The 20,293-nt window shown below is 45.8% G+C and overlaps 1 protein-coding gene across 5 annotated transcripts in view; it reads left to right on the top strand.

Moving 5' to 3' along the window:
• Window positions 1-20,293, top strand: part of TOX2 (TOX high mobility group box family member 2) — a 155,928-nt gene that overhangs the window by 59,266 nt on the left and 76,369 nt on the right. For 4 of the 5 annotated variants that reach the window (XM_049868896.1, XM_049868892.1, XM_049868891.1 and 1 more), the window contains exon 2: window positions 11,372-11,437. The exons of the other annotated variant lie outside the window; for it this stretch is intronic. In XM_049868896.1, the coding sequence (XP_049724853.1) occupies window positions 11,372-11,437 (66 nt within the window). The remainder of the gene's footprint in view (window positions 1-11,371; window positions 11,438-20,293) is intronic. 5 annotated transcript variants of the gene reach the window in all.

Here is a 20,293-nt window from a genome sequence, read left to right as displayed (position 1 = left end):
TCCAAGTCAAGCAAGAGCTGATCTTTCGTAGGGTTTGGGGAAGCATGGAGTTCTGGGATGGGGAGACTCACAAGTGGGAGGTTCCAGGACTGGCTGACCTCCAGCCATGGACATGTGGCTATTGGAGCAAGGCTGGTATTGATCACTTGACTTTCAGAGGCTAGATGATTACGAAGCTGTCACTGACCAGTCAGGACAGGCTTTAAACCAGCTTTGAGTTTTTTTTTTTTTGGAGGTTGACTGTTCAAGGTTCAGGACTATAGCCAAAGAACAGCCTGTCTTTTCTCTTCTTGGATTTGGAGAATAGGAACATTTTTTTTCTCTCCTGTACCTGTTAGCCTTCTCCAAATGACTGGAGGCTCCTTGAGGGTAGGGGCTGTGTCATAATCACCATGGTATGCCTGGCATCTAGTGCAGTGCCTGGCACATAGTAACCCATTGCCACCGAGTCGATTCTGACTCACAGTGACTCTATAGGACAGAGTAGAACTACCCCATAGGGTTTACATGAAACAGCTGGTGGATTCGAACTGCCGACCTTTTGGTTAGCAAGCAAGCTCCTAACTACTGTGCCACCAGGGCTCCGGCACGAAGTAAGCACTCAGTAACTATTGTTTAATGAACAACAGCTGTAATCTCCAAATCTCCTGGTTTGTACCACTTTTCAGTGCCTGTTCACGTGTGTGAGCTCCCATGGGGTAGTGACAAGCTTCATTTATTGTAAATCCCCGTTGTTGGGGATATGCTACTTTGCACATTGTAGGTGCTGGGTACGTGCTGGTTGAGGTTGATTTACTTATTGTTTACATGATACAAAAAAGGCATTAGCTGATTTCATTTTCATTCAGCACGTTTAAATTAGATCTTAGTCACAGGACAGGGAGTGGGAATGAACCAGGGGAAACTGGGCCCCGGAGAATGTGGGAAGGGCAGAATCAAGGTGAAGGGACTAACCTTGGGCAAGAGGGAGACACTTCATATTTTCAGACTTGAGGAAAGGAAGTTAGGATGGCTATGATGGGGAAGGGCAGAAGGTTGAGGGGGTTATCTGGTGGTCTCAGTTTTTCAGTGATGTGGGAGATGTGGCTGTCTGCTAGATTGAGGAGGTTGGGACTGGTTAGGGGATAGAAGTTTAGTATATACATAGCAACAATAATAATACTTTTCATTAAGCACTTGTCAAAAATAGCTAATGTTATTAAGACTTGCGCTACAGATATTAACTCATTTAATTCTATCAAGAACTTTATTATTATCATTTTACATGTGAGGAAACTAAGACACAGAGAAGTTAAGTCCAAGGTCACACACAATTAGGAAGTGGTAGAACCAATATTCAGATCCCGAAGTCAATGCCATTAACCAGAATACTACACTACACATGCTGTAGTTGTATGCCGGCGAGAAGATTCTGACTCACAGTGGCCCTATAGTACAGCACAGAACTTCCCCATAGGGTTTCCTAGACTGTAATCTTGACAGGAGCAGATCACCAGGTCTCCTCTCCGGTGATACTGCTGATGGGTAACCGCCGACTTTTTGGTTAGCAGCCAAGTGCTTAACCGTTGCACCACCAGGACCCCTTACACTACCCTATGTGAATTAAGTTTAAAGCTGATCTTGGCTGGAGGTTTTAAGGACCTATATGGTTTATAAAAGCAAGCAACACTGTTAAAGTTGGAGTGCAGACATCTAAGATACATCGGTTGGTCCCATCCCACTCAGAGCAAAGGAGATTGATGAAAACTAAAGACACAAAGAAAATACTAGCCCAAAGGACTAAGGACCAAATGAACCAGAGACTCCACCAATCTGGAACCAGAAGAACTAGATGGTGCCTGGCTATAACCAATGACTGTCCTGACAGGGAACACCACAGAGAGTCCCAGACAGAGCAGGAGAAAAATGTAGAACAGAACTAAAATGAATGTAAAAAGACCAGACTTAATGGTCTGACGGAGACTGGAGGAACCCCTGAAAATATGGCCCCTGGATGCACCGTTAACCCGGAACTGAAACCATTCCCAAAGCCCACTCTTCAGACAAAGATTAGGCAGGACTATAAAAACAAAAAACTGTACATGTGAGGAATGCACTTCCTAGTTCAATCAGATCTATAAGGCTGAATGGGCAGTTTCTGTCCAAAAAGCAGGATGAGAAGGCAGAAAGGGACAGGAACTAGTTGAACGGACACAGGGAACATGGGATGGAAAGGGGGAGTGTGCTGTCATATTGTGGGAATTGCAACTAATTTCACAAAACAATATGTGTATAGATTTTTGAATGAGAAACTAACTTGTGCTGTAAACTTTCACCCAACACACACACACACATAAACTCACACACACTCACAAAAGTTGGAGTGCAGAGCCAGAAAGAAAGGTAGACCCAGGAAGAGTAGGATTTCAGTGGATAGAGAAAGGGAACGAGAGGGTGTTCTGGGCTGATACGGGACAGTGTGTACAAAGGCAAGGACTCTGGAGGTTCCTGCAACATCAAGGGACACGATGGGAGCTGAGGCTCAGAGCCAGTTGTCACAGAGGGTCTTAGTTGCAAGGATAAGGTAATGTGAAGTTACTGCAGGGTTTGAGTTGAGGAGTGAAATGACTGCCCAAAGATCGCTAATGACAGCTGATGTAGAAGATGGATTGGTGGGGAAGCTAAGCAGAAAGCTTTTGTACGTGTGGGGAGGGAACGGATCCAGAGTCACCCAAGGGGTACTAACTGTGGGTCTCTGTGGAAGGTAACACCTTCAATTATGATGAAGAGCACTGGAGAAAGGAAGTTTGTATACATGTCCTGAGTTTAGTGTTGAATTTGAGGTATTCATGAACCAAATGGAGATGTCTGAGGGGAGGTTGTACATCAGAAACTGGAGATTACTTGGCTGAAGATGAGGCCTGGATTGTCAATGGCATGTAATCTTGGGAGGCTATGATATAAAGTCCAAGGAAAATATGAGTAGAGTGAGGAGAAAGTACCAGACTCACTTATCTACTCACCCATCCATTCCACCCATCTCATGTCATCCACCTGACCATCCCACTCATCCAAGCATGTATCCATCCATCCCAGACACCCATTCCAACCAGCCATCTGTTCATCTCATCCACCATCCCAGTCATCCTCTTATCTATCTCTTCACACTTACGCAGCCATCCCATCTCATCCAGCCATCTATCCACTCATCCTCTCTTTGCAACTATCTAGTCCACCCATCCCAACCACCCATCTACTCATTTATCCATCCATCTCATCCACCCATCCCACTCTCTCATCCAGTCTAACCAACTATCCCAGTCATATTTTTATTCCATCTACTCATTCCGTCTGTGGATCCCATCTATCTCATTCCCTAAGCAACTTATCCTCCCTTCCCCGTCTACCCATCCATCCATCCGTCCGTCCATCCGTCCATCCATCTGTCCATCCATCCATCCCACCCATGCACCAGCCACCATCCATCTGCTCATCTCACCCATCCCAACTATTTCCTGCTCTGTTCAATTTGTCAGCCACATATGACTGTTGAGCTCTTGAAATGTGGCTAATCTGAATTAAGATGTGCTGTAAGGTAAAACACACACTATTTCAAAGATTTAGTACAAAAAAAGGAAGTAAACTGTCTCAATAATTTTTTGTCTTGATTACATGTTGAAATCATAATATTGTGACTATATTGGGTTAAATAAAATGTATCATTAATATTAATTTCACCAGTTTATTTTTGCTTTTTTAACTGTGGCTACTAGAAAATCTTAAATTACATACATGGCTCACATTGCATTTCTATGGGACAGTGCTGATTTACCATCCACCCATTCCATCCCATCCTTCTCTTCCACCTTCACTTCCCTACATTCATCCACCCACTTACCACATCTGTCCATCCCACAGATATTTAATCTGTAGCTATTATGTATCAGTGACTCTGTGGGACAGAAGAATTTGGAAACTGAGGCTTAGAACAGTTAAAGAACTTGCCCCAGGTGGCACAAATGGAGCTGGGATCATCACTAAGATCAGGGCTCTTCACCTTTTACCTGGGCTATTTTCCAAGTTTACTTAAAGATTAAAAAAAAAAATCCTTTACGGGAACATGGTGTGCTTAGGTTGGGGTCCTGTTGGAACAGGGGCTCAGAAGCCCCTCTCCTTGGGGAGACCACATAGTGTGGGGAGAGACAGACCCTGTAGAAGCCTCTATGAGCCGAGTCCCTGGCGACCGTCAGGAAAGGGTTATCCCCACACATTCGAATTTGCAAAAATATGGGCTCTTGCAGATTCCAAAACTCATTTCCATGACAAAACTCTTGGGAAGAGAAGATTTAGGCCTGGCTTTGCAGAACAATCTTCCAGCCGTAATGAGGACTGAAGATGGTGATGGGAAAAGGAATTATAATTAGAATATGAAATGGGGAAAATTAATCTATTCCAGTCAGTGGTAAGAGGATGTTCTCCTGGCGTTTCACAGAAATTCTTAGGCCGATGTTTTCCTCTAGGTTTTTTTTTTTTTTCCTTCACATTTTAAAGCATAAGGAAGGCTGTGTGGTGTGAAAAAAGATTTTTGACTGAGGGGTAAATTGTGAAATATACACAGAATTCAAGTTCATGTATATCCTTGCTTTGTGTGTCCCTACGTCAACATGCAGTGTATGTTTGTGTTCACACTGATGTGAGTTACACACCACCACCCACCCATCTGTCAGTTTGTTGTACTGTGGTGGCTTGCGTGTTGCTGCAGTGCTGAAAGCTATGCCATCAAATATCACCAGGGTCACCCACGGTGGGTGGATTTCAGTGGAGCTTCCAGACTGAGACAAACTAGGAAGAAAGGCCTGGTGATCTATTTCCAAAAATTAGCCACTGAAAACATGGATCACGATGGAACATTGTCTGACTCACTTGCTTTGGGCATGTCATCAGGAGGGACCAATTGCTAGAGAAGGCATCATGTTAAGTAAAGTAGAGGGCCAACCAGGGCATGGGGGACCCTTGATGAGATGAATTGGCATAATGGCCACAGCAATGAACTTGAACATGCCAGCACTCCTGAGGATGATGCAGGACTGGGTAACATTGTGTTCTGTTGTACATAAGATCACCATGAGTTGGAGCTGACTCAACAACAGCAACGATATATTTATACGTTGCAGGTACATAATGTACTTATGTAGATCTGGGTGTGCACTCTTTTCCTCTGTGTGCATGCTATGGGTATTGTGTACCCGTCATGTAATGGGTCTATGAGTATATGCACATTCATGCTTGTGCTGTGTACACGTTTGTGTTGGGCTGTGTGACTAAAGGCTGTATTGAAAGCTGTGTTGTGCATGACATGGGGTCCACTGGTTTGTGGTATACTGTGTGTCCACAAGCTTGTACACACTGTCAGCTTGGTGTGTTTGCATACACGCTCAGCATAAACTGTGTGGTGGATGTGGGTGTGGGCATTTCTGATCTCATCTGTGTACACGTGGAGAAGGAGGTAGCTCTGCCTGTGTCTGAGGACAGAGACTGGCTTTGTGATCTCTGCCCTTGGTTTATAAGTTCTTTCTCCCAGAAAGGATGCCACAAGAGAAGAGGCTGAACAGGTAAGTCCCAGGCCTCAGTGTTTTCAGAGGCCAAGCCAGGGGAAGCCTAGGAGTCTCAGGGTGTCCCTCCCTCCTTCCTTGTCCCCTCCATGGGCCCTGACATGGTGGAGCCCTGGGCAGAGACCAGGTCCCCAGCCCGGCATGTCCCAGGGCACCGTGTGAGGCAACCACGTGTTCCAGCCTCCGCGTTCTCCTGTGGTGCAGAAGACAGATGTAGAGATGATTTGTGTTGTCAGAGGAACAGACAGAGGAGGCGAAGGCATGGCAGGCCTCCTGGAGGAGGTGGCCTCTGAGCAGGGCCTTGAAGCACTGGCTCTGAGTGCAGGATGGTGAATGGAGCTCTGCACTGGGGTCAGGTGCCCAGACTGTATACATGGCATGCCTTTTCTTTTGATAATTCAGCAGTCACCAAGGGACTCTGTGCCTGTCCCTGTTCTGGAAAGGTGCTTAGGTATAACCACCAACCCCACCACCTACATGGGAAGACTGGCCTGGTAAGAGACAATATGAATGGTGTAGTGATTGCTTCGTTCCTTCCTCCACTCATTCAGCAAGCATTTATTGAGTGCCTACTCCTGCCAGGCACCATTCTAGGTGCTTTGGAGGCATAAGTGTACAAATAGACCAAGATCCTTGACCTCTGGAACCTCCTTTTTATTTATTTACTTTTAATATAATTTTATTTATTTTGTTTTTGTTGAGAACATATACAACAAAACATAAACCAGTTCAACAGTTTCTACATTGTACAGCTCAGTGACACTGATTACATTCTTCCAGTTGTACAACCCTTCTCTCCCTCCTTTTCTGAGCTGTTCTTCCCTCATTAACATAAGGTTCCTATCTAATCTTCCAAGTTACTATTGTCAATTTGATTTCCTACAGATAGATCTTAAAAGAATACAGTACTCAAGGCAGGCATTTTTTACTAGTTAAGCTAAACTACTGTTTTTTTTTTTACTGTTTAGTTTTAAAAAGACTTCAGGGGATGTTTTTGGTTTAAGGTTTAAAGATTATCTCAGGGCAATAGTTTCAGGGGTTCATCTACCCTCCGTGGCTCCAGGAAGTCCAGAGTTCATGAGAATTTGAAATTCTGTTCTTCATTTTCTTCTATGGAATCTTTGATCAAAATGTTTGGTAATGGCAGCCAAGCACCATCTAGTTCTTCTGGTCTCGTGACAAAGGAGGTAGTTGTTCATGGTGGCAGTTAGCCACACATCCCATATCCTCCTCCTATTCCTGCCTCTCCTTCTTCATCTGTTGCTCCAGGTGAGTAGAGATCAATTGTTGTGTCTCGGATGGCTACTTGCAAGCTTTTAAAAAGCACTAAACACATTATTAGGCCAATTAACTGGGATGTCCCATGAAACCACGACACTAAACCTCCAACCAAGGAACCAAACCCCTGAGGTGTTGGTTGTACATAAGCAGCCTCAGCAACTACTCACCCTTTTTTTTGGTCATTGTTTTAAATATATCTATCACACAACTTTTTACAGGTGTACAACTTATTGACAGCAATTACAGTAATTGGTTGTGCAACCCTACCCTTAATCAGTGCAATATTTCCATCACTGTTAATCACTCTTTTCCTCCACTCTCTCTTGCTCCTGGTAACCATTAATAAACTTTGTTCTCATACCTTTGCCTTTTCTTGTCTTTTTATGTAAGCGAGGTCATATAATATTTGTCCTTTTCTGATTGACTTATTTCACTCAGCATAGTGTCTTCCGGCTCCATCCATCTTGCAGCATGTACCAAGACTTCATTTCTCTTACTGGCTGAATAGTATTCCATTATATGTATGTACCACATTTTGTTTAGCCATTTATCTATTGATGGGCATTTAGGTTGTTTCCACCTTTTGGCTATTGTGAATAAGTGCTGCGATGAACACTGGTCTCTGTTTGGTTCTCTGCTTTCAAGTCTTTTGGGTATATATATACCTAGGGATGGAATTGCTGGGTCATATGGTAGTTCTATTTTTAGTTTTTTGAGGAACCACCACACTGCTTTCTACAACAGCTGTACCATTTTGCATATCTAACAGCAATGGATAAGGGTTCCAGTTTCCCCACATCCTCACCAACATTTATTTTCTTTTTTGCCATCAAATTGATTCTGACTCATAGTGACCGTATGTATAGGACAGGGTAGAACTGCCATCCTAGTGGGAGAGGAATGGTATCTCATTGTGGTTTTGATTTGTATCGCTCTGCTGGCTAATGAGCATCTTTTCATGTGTTTGGTGCCCATTTGAATGTCCTCTTTGGCGAAATGTCTATTCAAGTCCTTTGCCCATTTAACAATTGTCTTTTTGTTGTTGTCAAGATTATATATATATATATGTATACAGGTTATTAGATTCTTGTTGGATATATAGTTTCTGAAGATATTCTCCCAGCTGGTAGCTTGTCTTTTCACTTTTTTGGTAGAGTCTTTTGATGAACAAAAGTTTTTAATTTTTATGAGGTGCTGTTTATTAATTTCTTCTTTTACTGTTTGTGCTTTTGTTATTATATTAGATAATCCAGTGTTAAAAGCTAGGCCTGACAACGTTGCCCCAGCTTCTTCTTCTAAGAATTTTATGGCTTTAGTTTGCACATTTAGGTCCTTAATCTGTTTTGAATTTGTTTTTGTGTATGGTGTGAGGCCTGGATCCTGTTTCATTTTTCTGCCTGTGGAAATCCAGTTTTCCCAGCACCATAAAAAAAAAAAAAAATTTTTTTTTTTTTTTTAATTTATTGACGAGACTCTTCCCCATCTAATGGACTTAACACCCTTGTCAAAAATCAGTTGACCATAAATGTGTGGGTTTATTTCTGAACTCTCAATTCGATTCAATTGGTGTATGTGTCTATTATTATACCAGTACCAGGCTGTTTTGATTCCTGTAGCTGTATACCAAAAAAAAAAAAAAAAAAATCCATTGCCGTCAAGTCAGTTTTGACTCATAGTGACACTATAGGTCAGAGTAGAACCTTAGGGTTTCCAGGGTGTGGCCAGTGGATTCAAACTGCCAACCTTTCGGTTAACAGCCGAGCTCTACTGTGAGCCCTCCTACGTTGTTCTTCGCTTTCAACATCGTTTATTTGGGGCCTCTCACCATCCCTGGAGACTTCCTTTTAGTAGGGAGAATCCAACTGTAAGCAATGGACATGGTAACTAAACTATATAGAATGTTTTTAGAAAGTAAAGGAGGCTCTGGAATAAAGAACAAGGAGGAGAATGGCTGGTGGTCAGGAATGGTGGTGGTGGTGGGCTCAGAGCCCAAGGGTAGGGGCTGGTATCTGGGCGGAGGTTGAGGAAAGCCTGTCTCAGTGGAGGAGTCTGGGTGAGCTGACATCTCACCCGTGGTTGTGGGGTGTGGATAAACACGCATACCACAGAGGGCAGCTCGGTGATGTCTGTGTCTCAATTACGAATGCACATACAGTTGGACCCAGCAGTTACACTCGTACACAATCCTGCAGATAAGCTCACACCCATGCTGAGTGTTGGTTGTATAAAAATATTCATCAGAGCAATGTTTGAATAGTGGCAGACTAGGAACAACTCACTGCCCACTAATGGAGAATTAGATGTTTTATGTTATACATGGAAGACTAGGAATACTAGGCACTGGAAAAAAGAATTACATTCTGATGGAAAGCATTCCTTGATATGTTGCTAAGAGAAAAATAATCAAGGTGCAAACTAGTGTGTGTATAGGATGCTGTCATTTGTGTAAAAGAAACAACTCTACGACCCTGGGAAGAGATCAAAGAATCTGGTAGACACAGTGGTTGCCTCTTGGGAGGGGAAACAGATAGCTGGGAGGTGGCATGGGAAGGAGAGTTTTCACTGTGTTCCTTTTTGTACCTTTGGAATTTTGAACCATGTGAATATATTACCTAATTGTCTTAGTCATCTAGTGCTGCTGTAACAGAAATACCACAAGTGGATGGCCTTAACAAAGAGAAGTTTATTTTCTCACAGTGAAGTTGGCTAAAAGTTCAAATTCAGGGCATCAGCTCCAGGGGAAAGGTTTCTCTCTCTGTGGGCCTTGGAGGAGGGTCTTTCTCATCAATCTTCCCCTGGTGGAGGAGCTTCTCTGTGCAGGAACCCCGGGTCTAAAGAATGCACTCTGCTCCTGGTCCTTCTTTCTTGGTGGTATGAGGTCCCGTCTCTCTGCTTGGTTCTTTTATATCTCAAGAGATTGCCTCAGGACACAATCCAATCTTGTAGGTTGAGTCCTGCCACACTAACACAACTGCTGCCCATCCTCCCTTGTTAACATCATAGAGGCAGGATTTACAACATACAGGAAAATCACACAATACCAGGAATCATGGCCCAGCCAAATTGATACACATATTTTGTGGGGGGGGACATGATTCAATCCGTAACACTTATAAAAAAAAAAAAAACAGTTGTTCAATTTAAAAATGTGCCCCTTGCTATTGGTACCTCACCCACGTCCCTTTACCAGCCAGCAGGTGCACACATCTCCCATCCACTGCCGGCCGGCTCCAAATGGCTCACAGCTGCCCCCTTCTCTGGAGAATTGCACTTGGCCAGATGAGAGCTACCCTGCCCAGAAGGTTATGCTTCCCTTGTCCCCTAAGGGCAGCCCACAGCTGGTGACTTTCTTGCATAGGGCTACAAAAGGCTGGCCGGCCCCTTGCTTCATGCTGGGACCAAGTCTGTGCTCCAGCCCAGACCACGTGTTTGCTTAGGTCCTTCCCCTGCCCTGTCCTGCTGCCCTCCTTCCTTTACAGGTTCTTCCTAAAGAGCACTCCCTGAAAATCACACACACCTGAATCTTTGTCCCAGGCTCTCCTCCTGGGGAACCCTGTTTAAGGCACCTTGCAAAGAAAGGGAACTAGCTGAAATGGAGCCAAGTCCTCTGCATGTTTCGTGTAATGTCCTGTGAAGAGGGAACTACTAACATTATCCCTGTCTGACAGATGAGGAGCCTCAGACATTCTGACCCCAGCTCAAGGCCATATATCAGGGGAGCCAGCACTTCTCTCTACTGCAGAGAAACCAGGTGCTGTCGAGTTGATTTTGGCTCATGACGACCCATGTGTGTCAGAATACTACTGTGCTCTATAGGGTTTTCAGTGGCTGGTTTTTTGGAAGTAGATCACTGGGCCTGTCTTCTGAGCCACCTCTGGGAGGGCTCAAACCTCCAACCTTTTGGTTAGCAGCCGAGTGGATTAACTGTTTGGACTACCCAGGGACTCCTATTACAGAGAAATCTCTCTGAATCCAGACTCGGCCACTTGTCAAAACACGGAATTGTCATTCCTAGAAGTGGTTTCTACCACAGTCCTCACTGCCCATGTCCAGGGGTGACTTAAGGGCTAGGATTGTATGTCTGAGGGAGTAAAGCCACGTAGGATGGGAAGACCTGGGGGCGTGGGATTTCACCTGACTTCATTGTGGCCAAGGGAGGCGTTTGGGCGTTTGCATACTTTTGGGGGTAGGAAGCTCAGTGTCTGGCGAGACAGCCTGCAGTGTCTATGGACAGGGTAGGAAGGGTGGAAAGGTTTCCTCTGCCATCGTAAGTGTGAGCACAGGACAGGGGCTGTTCCTCTTGCCCAATCCCTGCTGCAGTAGAGCCCCGGGCCTCCTGGGCTCTGGACTTTGCTTTTCCAAGCCCCAACCCCCCACCCTCACTGCATTCGGAGCTGGGTCTCTGGCTCCTGTACAGTTCTCTGACCTCCTCTGGCTGCTTTTCCTGCTGCCATCTTGAGAGCACTTTAATCAGAGCTCCCTCTCTGTCTCTGTTCCAGTTTGATGGTGACAGCGCCTACGTGGGGATGAGTGACGGAAACCCAGAGCTCCTGTCGGCCAGTCAGGTGGGTGCCCGTTCTCCCAGAGTGCGTCCAAACCTTGGGCTGGCTCGTGCCCTGCTGCTCTTGGGGTGGGGGTGGGAGAGGCACAGAGTGGGAGGGTGGGTACACCCCACTGCTAGCTCCTCTCAAACTGATCAACAATGCCAGTTGAGTCCCCGTGAGAAGGACAACCAAATTTGGACTATAGCGGTTACTATAAATCACCTACCTGGCCACTGTTGGCTTAAAAATGGAAGTGTTTCGAAACTTGATGGAACTGAAACGTGTTGCCAGTGGAGGCTCAGAGGGGGTTTCAGCAGCAGTGAGTAGAGGTGTCTTGTGCTCCCGGGTTCTGCTGCGTGTTATACTGGTATGCTTTGCACACGCCCACTCCCGAGCACACAGGGTCTCCCCACCTAGAGTTGTCTAATGCCATGGCGTTGGGCATGGCACAGAGGGAGCAGAGCAGAAGCTGCCTGTGAGGTTCTCCTCTGTGGCAAAGGGGGCCAAGTCCCAGCCCAGCCCAGCTCTCTGGGAGTCTCAGGGATCCTAGGCCCAGATACCAGCTGGAACTAGGTTGTTCCCTGCGTGCCTGGTCTTTGGAAATTAAAGTATCCCTCAGAGCTGGGAGCATCCTCAGTAGACTCTGATGCCAGGAAGAGTCCCTACTCAGGCTGGGGTGCCAAGGAGGGTCCTCACTGCAGGCTGGGGTACCAGGGATGGTCTTCATTCAGGCTCAGGTGCCGGGGAAGGTCCCCACTCAGGCTGGGGTGCTGGGGAGGGCCCTTACTGCAAGCTGGGGTACCAGGAAGGGCCCTCACAACAGGATGGGGTATCAGAGAGGGTCCTCACTGTAGACTAGGATAGAAGAGGGTACTAGGTTCAGAATGGGGTGCTGGAGGGTGTCCTCACTGAAAGCTGTGGCTCAGGTGGGAGGCAGGAGCTCCTTCCTTAAGCCGGTGGACCTGAGCGGGCAGGAGCCTAGTGAGTCCTCACTGCAAGGTGTGCCATCCTTCAGGAGGGGTCAGAGTTACAGGTACAGGCACCGATGCCTGGTGGGCAGCTGTGTCCTCATTGCAGGCTGTGGCACAGACGGGAGGCAGGAGAATCCTCAAGGTGACCTATGTACCTGTAGAGAGATGTTTACTTCAGGCTGTGGGATCCTGGAGGATGGTGCCCTAAGGCAGTGGTACTGCCGGAGGGCTGAGGAGTTTCATAGCTGCTGAGAAAGTTGGGGAGCTGGAGGACCAGCCTGCCCCTGGAGCTGACCTCCACCCTCTGTGTAGTCGTGGGGGCTGTGGCAGTCCAAGTTGGGTGGCCCCTTTACCATCATGCTGGGCCCACATTTTCTAGCTGGGGAAATAGCAGCCTACCAGCTCACAAACATTTATGTACCCCGCTATGACAGGTCCTGTGGGGGACAGAGATGAGTAAGATGGGATCTGTGCCCCTTAGGGAGCCCTGCCAGTGAGGGAAGAGACAGTAGACCCAGTGGGTCATGAAAGCTCCACTGCAGGGCAGTGCGCACCACCCCTGCCCCCTGCACCCCCAGGGCGGCGCTCTGTGCTGGGATCACCTACCGTGCCCCTTCTCTGGCCCACCCCTGTGTAAGCATCATGCCGCCCTAGAAGATGCTGGTGGGCAAGGCTCCAGGTCCTGGAGCTTATTTTGGAAGAGGCCACTTATGTCATTTAAGTGTGCGTAATCAGTTTTAGAAATATGGTTGTCTCAACAGACTGGGGCTTAACATGAACATCTCATCCGAGCCCTTTCACAATGTTTAAATTGTGTTTGTTAACATATCGAACCTGGCTTTCAGAACGATAGCGTAGAGGAGTTTGTTCTGCCTCAAACCCTGGTGGAGGGTGTTGGCATTGCCCTTCTACCAATCAGGGAGAGTGGGACTCTGTGGGGCTCTGTGTCTGCTCTAGGCTTGGGCCAAGGGGACCACAGTCCTTTGGAGAAGAGACGTGGGACGAATAAATGCCTCCCTAAGCTATTAACAGCAGCACATCTGTTGTTTGCGGAACACTTTACAGTGTGCAAAGCCCTTTTCTCAGTGGTTATTTCAGCTGATCTTCACAGCAGCCTTGAGAAGTAGTAGACATTGTTAACCAATATTATAGATGAGACAACTGAGGCTCAAGGATGTTGACTGGCTCTGTCAAGGTTACTCAGCCAGGGATTTGAACCTGCCCAGCTGGGACTCACTCAAAGCCTGACACACTTGTTTGCCCTGCCCTGCCCTGTCTGTGGAGAGCCCTGTTCCCACTCCAGGGCTGCCACCAACTTGCTCCAGCGTCAATGTGACTTCCTCACAGAACCCTTTGTGATCCCCAAATCCGAATTAGGTCCCCTCCCCGTGATTCTCTCTCATGGCACCATGTTCTTTTAATCCACGGTATTTGTCACAGTGTGTGATCATCTACTGGTTTGTGTGATGACTTGGTTAACCTCTGATTTCCCCCACTGGACTGGCCTCCTTGAGGGCAGGAGCTAGTCTCTCTTGTTCACTGGTGTGTACTCCAGTGGCATACAGTGTCTGGCACATAGGCGGCCAGGAAATATTTGAGTAATGAGTGAATGTGGCCCCTCCCTTCTCTGGACTTCAGTTTCCCTGACAGCGGAACGAGGTCATTGGGCTCCCGAGGGCCCTTCCAAGTCTCTTCTGCTGCCATCTAGGGGATCTTCCTAACTTAGGACTCTGTGAAGAAGACATCAGGATTCTCTGAGATTGACCACGCCCACCCAGTGGCATGAGCCAATCTTGATGTGAGCAGATTTAGCATTTGCCATCCAGACTTCTTAGCTCTTGCTAAGTTAGCTTTTGTTGCATAACAAACCCACTGCTGTCGAGTCAATTCCGACTCATTGCAACTCTATAGGACAGAGTAGAACTACCCCATAGGGTTGCCAAGGAATGCCTGGGGGATTTGAACTGCAGACCTTTTGGTTAGCAGCCATAGCTCTTAACCACTGCGCCACACAAACCACCCAAAAACTTAATGCCTTAAAGCAACAAACATTTATCTAGGTGGTGATTCCATGGGTTGGCAGTTTGGCTGGTTCAGCAGGGCAGCTCTTCTGGTCTTGGCTAGGATCACTTAAGAGCTGCAGGTCACCCATGAGCTGGTTGGTATGGGAGGGATATAGTTAGGATTCTGCTCCACATGGTGTTTCTTCTCCAGCAGGCTAGCCTGAGCTAGTTCACGTGGTGGGAGAAGGGCTCCAAGACTAGCAAGCGCAGAAGCTGCATGGTCTCTCGAGGCCTAGGCTTGGAACTGGCACATGACTAATTCTGCACGTTCCATTGGTCAAAACAAGTCACAAGCCCGGCCCAGATCCAGGGGATGGGGAAATAGAGCTTGATGGGAGGAGCTGCAAAACACTGGTCTTTTTATAAACTATTACACATGGGAAACAATTGCGATGTAGTTTATGCTGCTTTCGCTGAAATCGAAGCTTAGGTTCTCAGTATCTGCAGCTCCCTGTGGCTCAGGAGGGCTCTACTGGCTTGTAGTCTTTAATGGTAAAATTTTTGTATATTTCTTTCCAGTCTTTTTCCTGGAGTGCTCGCTTGAACTCACGTGCACATACATACATGAACACCCTCTCTCGGTGTGTTTTCTCATCACTTGAAGGAAGTCTGTTTTCCCAGTCACTGAAGGACTGACATAATAATGTGGGAAAAATGAAAATCTCATAGCCAATAAGGGATCAGAGGGGGAAAAAAAAGCACTCTAAATATTTTATAAATATAGTTAAAGTCTTGCCCTCCACGTGGGAGACCCGGGTTTGATTCCCAGCCAATGTACCGCATGCGCAGCTACCACCCGTCTGTCGGTAGAGGCTTGCGTTTTGCTGTGATGCCTCACTTGTTTCATCAGAGCTTCCAGACTAAGAAGGACTAGAAAGAAAGGCCTGACAATCTACTTTCAAAAATTAACCAGTGAAAACCTGATGGGTCACAACTGTCTGACCTGCAACCAGTCACGGGGGTGGCACAGGACCAGGCAGTGTTTTGTTGCCTTGTGCATGGGGTCGCCACGAGTCAGGGCCAACTCCATGACAGATAACAACAACAACATTGTGCGCAAGGCCCGGACATGAGTGGGAAGGCATTTTTGGAAGGTGCTTGGTTCTAGAACAGTCCAGTTTTATCATGTTAAAAACCTGCTCTTTAATGTAACCCTACTCCTGAAACACCATCTTCTTTATTTAGAAATCTCGCTGCGTCAGAGTCTCCCATGGGGCATATATTATGCTGACTATGTCCCCTTTTAAAACTTTTCAAACCAGCTCTTATGGGCTTGAAGCGTCTTTTGTAAATGCGTGCTCCATTGTTTGATTTTTGCAAGCCTCCACAAAATTCCTGTATAGCTGCCTTAGCTTTCACAAATTATCACTTTTCTCCCATCCCTGGACCTTACGTTTTTTGTGCCAGACTTGCCTGGGTGGTCTGAGAATGTTGATGAAATTCTCAGTCCGGGCTTCAGAGCCACCAGCAGCCTCTGGGGAGGGGGCCCTGGTAGAGGTCACATCTTACCCCTTTTGAGAGCAGACCCTGTTTAGGAGTTACAGGGATTGATATTTTCTGGCTCTGAGTCTCCTTCCTGGGACGAGGGCGAAGAGGAAAGGAACTGAGCTCGGGAGTCAGCAGACTTGGATTCAAATTCCAGCTCTTCCACCAGCCAGGTGCCCTTGTAAAAGTGAGTTCAGCTTTCTGTCAAATGAGAAGAGAGTAACTCCTGCCTCCTGGGGTGTCAGAAGAAGTAAATGAAGTGTGTGTTGTAGACAGACGTGAAACTAAGGTATGGCAGGTATTGCACCGGCCCTGGGCACGTGGTGCCCCTGAGCAGTTTCTATTAACCCGGCGTGGCCGGCGGCGTATCTGTGGAAAATGGCACCTATGGTAAGCGCTGAAGTTGCATGCGTCTCCACGTGTCCGACACCCTTCTTATAGATAATTTTACCATAATATCAGCTCAAAAATACAAGCCAAGGTCGTTGATCTTTTAATTAACACATTAGCATGCTTGAGGAAGGACATTGGGCCATACTGGGTTAATAGAAACTGCTCAGGGGTGCCACACACCCAGGGCTGGTGCAGTACCCTAGGTGTGCCACTGGTTGTGGATGCTGTTGGTTCCTCACCCAGATTCCCCTGTCCAAGCCACTGCACCCATTGTCCAGTTGTTGAGAGTGCTGGCTGCTAACTACTCACACGTGCTCTCTTCTCTGGAAAACTGGCCTCAGCCAAATGGAACCATGACATAGAAGGGAAATGTGGGGATGGTATAGAAGGCTGGCCCCTTGCCTCAAGGAGGACCCACTCTGCGATACCATTCCTGCTCCAGAGCTCCCTGTGGGCTCAGGCTGAAGCAGGTCTCCCACTGAGACCACATCTTTGCTTAGCTCCCTCCCCTGCCCTGTCTTGCTGCTTTCCCTCCCCATCTCCTGATAGATTCCAGCAATTGTCTCAGGCTCTATTTCTTGGGAACCCAACCTACGTAAAACACCAGTGTTTGATAAAACTTGCTTAAACTCACACACGCACATATGCGTTACTTATTTTTATTGTTTTTGTTACCACAAATACAGGTAGTCCCTGACTTACGACGTATTCATGTTAAGACGAACCAAACTTACGACCATCTGTTTTTCTGTTTGTGCATCTTGTTGTTAGTAATATATACCACATACAATGTTGTACCACGGAATTTGCTGATGTTATCGTTCTCAGGTGTTCACTCACAGATGTTCAATGTTATGATTTGCTGTTCAAAACACTGCCATATAGCAGGCTATGGCTATAATAATGAAAACTAAAAAAAAAAAAAGGTATTCAACTTACATGAGAACCAACTTAGGATGGAGTTGTTGGAACAGAACCCCGTCATAAACTGGGCACTACCTGTAATGATTTAGTCTCATGAGATGAGTCCCTGGTCACCCCTCGTGCTCACTTCCAACTCTGTGCCTTGGTGAGAGCACTGTTTCCTCTGGTGGGAATCCCCTAGCTATTTTCACCCAACAAATGCCTGATTGTTCTCGCAGGGGCACTGCAAATGTCACCCCCTCATTATAGCCTTCCTGCTTGTGGGGTAAGTTTTCCATTCTCATGGCTTTAAATACCTCTTCTGCTAAAAATTTCTGACTTTTTTCCTGAGAATTCTTGAAAGAACTTAAGTGCGTACGTGTGTGTGTGTAAGAGAGCACAAGGAAGGTGAGAGAAGGGGGGGAGATAGATTAGATATATTGATTGAGGTTGAACAACATGATTGGATTTGGGGTTTAAAAAGCTGTCAGTAGTAAGAGTAGATTCAGGGAGACCAGTTGGGAGGGGGTGATAATAGGTCAAACAAAGGATAATGTCCTAAATTGTGATAGAGGCAGAGGAAGTAGAAAGAAGTGGATGGATCTGAAATATATTTTGGAAATGAAGTTGGTAGGTCTTGATGGTGGTGGGTGTGGAGGAAGAGGAAATGGAGTAAAGAATGACTCCCAAGTTTCTAGCATGAGCCCATTTTCCAGCACATGGTGGTTTTTTTCTGAGTTGGGGAAAGGCCCGGGGAGGTATACGTTTGATGAATCAGACTTGGGTAGGTTACATTTGCCATGTTTATTGGGCATCCAAATGGAGATGTCTAAGTAGGCAGATGGTTGTACAAGCCTGGAACTCACAGGAGAAGTAAATTTGGACATCTTCAGCTGTGGTATTAAAACCTTGGGAGTGGATGAGATTTATGGAGTAAGAAGAGTAGAGGATCAATGACTCTGAAGTGCTGAGCTTCATCATTTGAAGGCAAAGGAGAGGAGAAGAAGATTGTGAAATAGGTTGCAAAGGAGTGGCCAGAGGTGAGAGGAGAACAGAGTCTTAGAAGCCAAGGGCAGAGTGTTATAAGAAGGAGGGAAAAAATCATGTTAGATCCACAGCCCTTCCTTACCCAAGGATAAATTCTAAATAAACCAAAGATATAAATGTACTTAAGGAAGCCATAAAGGCACCAGGGGGAGAAAAAGTACTTCACAACTTTGAAGTGGGGGAAGACATTTTGTGACTCAAATCCTTAAGAGAAAGAAACTTAAAAATTTGTCCATAAATTAAAAAAAAAAAAAAAGGTTCTGTATGGCTAAAACAGCATAAATAAAATCAAAAGACAAATGAAAATGGGGGAAGAATATATTTGACTTATGATATATTCAAAGGACTAATTTTCCTAATATGCAAAGAACTCCTAGAAATCAAGTAAAAACCCAGGTAGAAAACGGATGGGAGATATGAACCAGTAGTTTACAAAAAAGAAAAAAAAAGAAATATAATTGGGTATTAAATATATGAAAAGATTCTAAGAATAATTCACAAGTAAAACAAAACTACATATTATTTTTCACCTACCAGTTTAGCTAAAATCTAAAGGTTTGGTAACATACTGTCTGGACCATTGTGGGGAAACAAGCACTTTTATACTTCAATCAAGCATCAAGCCTCTGGCAGATAGGTGGTATAACCAGGAGAGAGGGCTGTAGTCTTTGAGTACCGCGGTCCTTATGGCCTGGAGAAGCCTACTTGGCTTTGAAGTTACAGTCTCCTTCCAGCAGGGAGCAGTGTAGGTGCCTGGAATGGGAAAAGGAACCAGGGGCTATGAGTTGGAGGTAAGATCCTACTCTGTTCCCTTCACCCATGTTGGTATCTCCCTGGACCTCAGTTTCCTCATGTGAATAATGAGGCTACATGGTCTCTTGTTTTAATCCAACCCTAAATAATGATGGTGGTGATGATGTTGTCGGGTGCCGACAAGTCGATTTTGACTCATAGCAACCCCATGTGACAGAGTAGAACTGCCCCATACGGTACTCTAGGCTGTAGACTTTATGGGAGCAGATTGCCAGGTCTTTCTCCTGTGGAGCTCCTGGGTGGGTTCAAACCACCAACCTTTCTGTTAACAGATGAGCACTTAACTGTTGTACCACCAGGCTCCTTGGGAGCAGGCACTATGCTAAATGTTTTACGTGGCTGGTCTCATTTCATCCTCCCCTGTCAGGTAGGTGCTATTGCTGTCCCCGGTTTACAGATGAGGAAACTGCAGCACAGAGAGCAGGGAGGTAGCTGAATCTTTCTGAAAAACAACAACAACAACAAAAACCCAACTCCCGGTAAATGTATTTGGAGGCAGGAGGCCCTTCCGCCAGCAGTTGCTGAGATCTCAGATTCTAGGCTTCGCAACTCTGGCCTCTGAGTCTGTGTACATTGTAAAGGGCAAAGATGGCACGGCTTTTATTGCTTTAATTAAAACCTGGGTGAAAAGCTTGAGATTCATATTAAAATGAAATTGTGTTTTGCCTGCTGTGGTGCTAAGAAGGTAACAGCAGCTATTACTGCTAAGATTACAATCAAAGAGAAAAGGCCTTTTGTGAGCATTTCCTATTAAACCCACAAACATCACACTTTAAAAATAATTATGGTTGTGTTATTGAAACATGATTCATGAATTCTGAATAAATATGAGGGCCTTGAAGCAAACTGTTTTGAGACCATAGATTTTGTTCAAATCTGATGAAATTTAATATCATTTCTCAGCTGGTGAATAAAATACATGGAAGAAAAAAAAAAGCCCATCCTATGTATATGGAAAGAATTGAGTATATATCAGACTGACCTAATGGGCTTCCGCCATCACCCCTAAACAGGTGCTCAGAAAAGTGGACTGGCCTCTCTTGTTTTCATTGAGAGAAAACTGCTGAGAAGGAGTCGGTACTTACCCCTCACCCATCTTGATTTTGTATTCCAGTTGCTGAAATACGTATCTAAAAACTCCATGGATTCCTGCCTGCAACATATTTAATATTCCAAGGCACAGGCATTAGGGGGTGGGCCAT

This window comes from Elephas maximus, chromosome 25 (genome assembly GCF_024166365.1).
Source record: "Elephas maximus indicus isolate mEleMax1 chromosome 25, mEleMax1 primary haplotype, whole genome shotgun sequence".
Taxonomy (NCBI): domain Eukaryota; kingdom Metazoa; phylum Chordata; class Mammalia; order Proboscidea; family Elephantidae; genus Elephas; species Elephas maximus.
The sequence above is the reverse complement of the archived record's forward strand: the minus strand, read 5'-3'. Positions and strand labels throughout refer to the sequence as shown.